The sequence below is a fragment of the Nicotiana attenuata genome, chromosome 12 (assembly GCF_001879085.1).
Source record: "Nicotiana attenuata strain UT chromosome 12, NIATTr2, whole genome shotgun sequence".
In the NCBI taxonomy this organism is placed as follows: Eukaryota; Viridiplantae; Streptophyta; class Magnoliopsida; order Solanales; family Solanaceae; genus Nicotiana; species Nicotiana attenuata.
Window position 1 is genome coordinate 43,627,952 of NC_032000.1, and position 4,283 is coordinate 43,632,234.

At 35.6% G+C, this 4,283-nt stretch overlaps 1 protein-coding gene across 1 annotated transcript; it reads right to left on the bottom strand.

Moving 5' to 3' along the window:
* Positions 211-3,817, bottom strand: LOC109236251. The gene is made up of 4 exons (XM_019402446.1): positions 3,332-3,817; positions 2,407-2,785; positions 765-1,304; positions 211-647 (listed from the first exon to the last, which is right to left on the bottom strand). The coding sequence occupies exons 1-4, from the start codon at positions 3,688-3,690 to the stop codon at positions 408-410; spliced, it is 1,518 nt and encodes a 505-aa protein (XP_019257991.1). The 5' UTR covers positions 3,691-3,817; the 3' UTR covers positions 211-407.

The window sequence follows — 4,283 nt, forward strand, 5'->3', positions numbered from 1 at the left end:
AGTCAATTATAAAAATTAACTTTACAAGTAGTTGTGTATTTGAATAAATAGATAGTATGAGAGACTTTAGCTATGTTTTCAATTTCATTTAGTTAAAACGTAAAAATTAAAATCGCTAAATAGAGAGGGGGAATATTTATAAGACTTTGGGCATAGATGTGTTTTACATGTTGCATGAGGTTAGATGTTGTACGTACTGTGTATGTTTGATAAATATAAATCTTTGTTAATGATACTTTTGTCCTAAAAGAATTAAAACTAGCTTCTACTGCTATTCACAACACTTATTTTTTTCCTTAGAAACTTCACCAAACACCTTAAGCCTTCAAAATAAACACTTTTTTCTGTAAAACAGAAATACGTACTCTTAGTTGACTAGAAGCATGATCGAACGTTACAATAAAATTCTACTTCATACTCATAGAAGTATTTTCCTTTCCCATCAATTCACTTGTCATAGACCGTAAACTTCTTGTCCAATTCAATGGTTGAAGGAATCGTCGTTGAAAGTAGGCAAATTCTCCGTACTTGTCGTGGAAGGGCGGCGTCACTGATTCCCACTGATTGCAACCTCTAATTCTGATATGCAAGACGCTCCCAATTCCATCTTCGCCGTCGATTACCTCGCAGCATTGCCGACGTGGTGCCTGTTTTATTGTGAAAATTAAATAATTTGACCCTCATGCTTCGGTCGCCATAACATAATTAAAATGAAAAAAGGGAGTAAGAAAGGTTTCACAAAAATAATACTACCAGAAACTTACCTGTCTCCATACTTGGGGAGATAGCATACGCGCCTTGACATTAACCGTAGGAATTGCTAATGCTGGTCCATAATGTTCGTTCTCGCATTGCTTGTTAATATCACCAACCCTATTATAACTGGTCAAGGTTTCACCATTACGGATGTCAGTAACTTGATCTAAGTAGTACTCTATTGGCCTCTTACACGGATCTACATAGTCTGGCCGAGTACTAAATGTGAATGGTCCCTCCATTCGTCTAATTGTCTTGAATGTTCGTACCGGCATCCCCAATTCCCTTGCATTCATCACCCACGGATATAATTGGACTGAGTATCCCCACGACACTGATAATGACCAATTTCTCTTTAAGTCATAGCACAAACTCTGCTGCATCGTCCGACTTGGGTCCTTTTTATAAGCCTCAATCACCTTTTTGACTGACTCAATTCGGCTCATCAATGGAATTAGAGGATCTACCAGGCCCAAATGGTGTAGTGATACAAATGGCGCAATAGGATGTGCTGCAAAAAACCCTCGTGGACTTCCTTCTATATCCATCTTAAACATGCATTAAGTAAATTTTTCAGTTTTTATTGTATGTATATGTAAAAATTTATTTAAAGGGTTAAAAAAGTCTATCAACACTCCGTAAAGAGGCTCCGTACTTTTACGATAGTAATGAAATAATATATATATATATATATATATATATATCTTTTAATTTCATTGCCTTCCATGAAAAAAACAAAAAGAGGAGGGTGCTCATTGTAAGAAAAATGAGTAGATAATATTGACTAAGAACAGGAAGGAAAGAAGAACAATTTTGTCAAAAATACTGTGTCGTGACAAGCCACTGCCTTGAAAGCTATTTCGGCCCGACTAAGTGCAAATCATTAAGGCCGGTCGCTCCCCAAGGTTCCACAGCACCTCCAAACACATGCACTCGTGGCTGGAAGTTTAGAATTTGCACAAAACGGTTGCCCATAAAGAAGAGAAGATGAAGGTATTTTCTGTAATTGTTACAGAAATTAAAGAATGTTGAAGGAAGAAAAGTAATGATTAGCAAGATGAATTCTTGGTTAAGATTGAGTGATTATGATGCCTAATCCATAACCTATTTATAGGCAATTAAGGAGGTTGCATGTATGACAAGTGTCGAGAGTCTTTTGAAACTTGTCCCATTATATTAGTCCACTTGGCTCCAATATTGACAAGTGTATCTTGTCTTCCATGCATGAAGACATATGGTAGGCCACTTGGAAATAAATAGGACATTGAAAAAAAAAACTTAAAAAAAAACTCATGGCTATTGGTTGTAAATGGAATTTCAAATTAACTTTGCATTATGAATAATTCCAACACTCATCAATACTGGCTTTTTTATAATTAACACCAAAATTTTATATATTTGACAAATACATATATAGAACTACTATAAATTAAATTATTACTTAGTCAAATTAATTAAGAATTGAAAATATTTAAAAAATTGATAAAAAAAATAATCAATAAAACCCTTTTTAACTATCCAAATACTAGCATTAATATAAGATGTGACATAAATCTATAATAAGATGAGAAACATAGATATGTAATTTTTTCTTTCCCTAATGGTTACGTAGAGTAAAACTTTGGATTATTTAAAAGATTGTATGTATACCTGATGGAAGCCGAGCTCTTTGGTGAGAGGAACGCCAAGCTCAGCAACACAGCCAGCGATCTTCTGATCAGAACCGTACAAGTAATGGTAGCGATTAATGCAGCCGTCTAATATCTTGACGAGCTCCGCCGCGAGAGGATAACTAATTGCGAAGCCTCCGCCGCCGCAAGCAATACCATAGGAAAATAGAACATCCAGATCCACAGTGTAGGAACTCCCACCAATGTAATACATTTTGTTGTGATCATATTTAGCCAAAACAGTCAATAAATTTTCAGTAAAAAAAACTGTGTCATCATCTCCCATTACAAACCACCTCACATTCGTGAAGCCCAGTTCAAAACTCTCCTTTACAATCCTCGCAATTCTCATAGCTGACCTGCAGAGGTAGAGCCAAAATGTCAAGCGTATGGGTTCGGAATTCTAACCGTTTTAAGTTACTGGGTTCTAAACTAATAATGTATACATATTCAATGAACTTTTTAAGACAAATACAAGGTTCAAACCAAAGTTACAGGGTTCGGCCGAACCCGCTCCCAGCATTCTATCCGCCCCTGCTGACCTGCAGTGGCGGAGCCAGGAATTTTGCTAAGAAGTGTAACAATATAAGGAAGTAAGCAAATGAAGAACCTAACGGGATTCAACATTTTGTATATACTCCCTCCGTTCACTTTTACTTGCCGCTATTGACTTTGCACACCCCTTAATTAGAAATAATAAATAATGTGTATAATTTACTATAATATCCATATTAATTTGTGTATAGTATTAATGGATTTGGAATGAGTAATTAATGCTAAAGGCGAAACAGATTTATTTTTCTCTTGATATGCGAAAGTGAACAAGTAAAATTGAAAATCTATTTTTAGAATAGTGAACAAATAAAAGTAAACGGAAGAAGTAGTATATAATTTTCACAGCTGACCTGTATCCAAACGAGCAGGTAAACTTGAATGCGGAAGTGTCTTGGGAGATCCTATAGGGTGGGAAAGTCTCCGGCCAGGATTCGTTTCCCGGGGGCGTCTTATCGAGCCACACGAATCCTCGCGTTACATTTGGTCTCCACCAGAGACCAGAGTAACCCGAGCGATTCTTCCATGTGTTAGCGGACCCTGCGATGCCAAACAGAATGTGGGATATGTTTGTTTCTTCTTCTTCTTTGCTGATCAGATTTTCTCTGTTTGCAAGGGTAGCAGTATAAGCATAGTTGTGGGAGAAACGAGCAGTGAAGGAGATTAGAGAAATGGAGGTGACTAAGCCAATGGCAATGAGAAAACGCTTCATGGAAATGGTTAAATGGTTTGTATCTAAGTTGCGTTTATTTAGGGAAAAGGATACTAATTATGGCTAAACTTGTATCCTTTCTTTGCCTGATTGGGGAAACGTAGTTATGAAATTTTGTTTATTTGTCGATTTTTAAATTTTGTATGTTCTATTGTACTTGGGTGAATAAATATTTCTCTCAGGGACAGGCTCTGTCGACAAGTTTCAAATCTCAAGGAAAAACTTTTTGGATGACTTGTATTCTACAGCTCGAACGTTCTAAAATCAAATTTACAAAAAACAATTTGGCAAACCCAATATTGTGTTGGTAGCATAGTTAATTCGTACAACTTTAAAGTATTCACTAAGAATCGAACTTTGGATCAGTATCAAGTAGTATAGTCTCAAATATTGAATTAAATCAGCTGAATTGGATAACAAACTACAAATTATACACATGTTCCCCAACAAAACAAAAATCTTGTGTTCCCATTCATCAATATCAATCATCAATCAATATCAATAATATTATAAAAGCATGAATAAAATGTTGGATTACAAAAATAACCTTTTAATATTAAGTATAATAACTCATAATAAAAGGACATAATCGG

Bases quoted from the DNA above. Each gene is read 5' to 3' on its own strand.
- LOC109236251 (XM_019402446.1), bottom strand. From the start codon at position 3,690: ATGAAGCGTTTTCTCATTGCCATTGGCTTAGTCACCTCCATTTCTCTA. The intron at 2,786-3,331 runs GTCAGCTGTGAA...CTACCTCTGCAG, and splicing joins ACCTGCTCGTTTGGATACAG to GTCAGCTATGAGAATTGCGA. The intron at 1,305-2,406 runs GTATACATACAA...TGCATGTTTAAG, and splicing joins AAGAGCTCGGCTTCCATCAG to ATGGATATAGAAGGAAGTCC.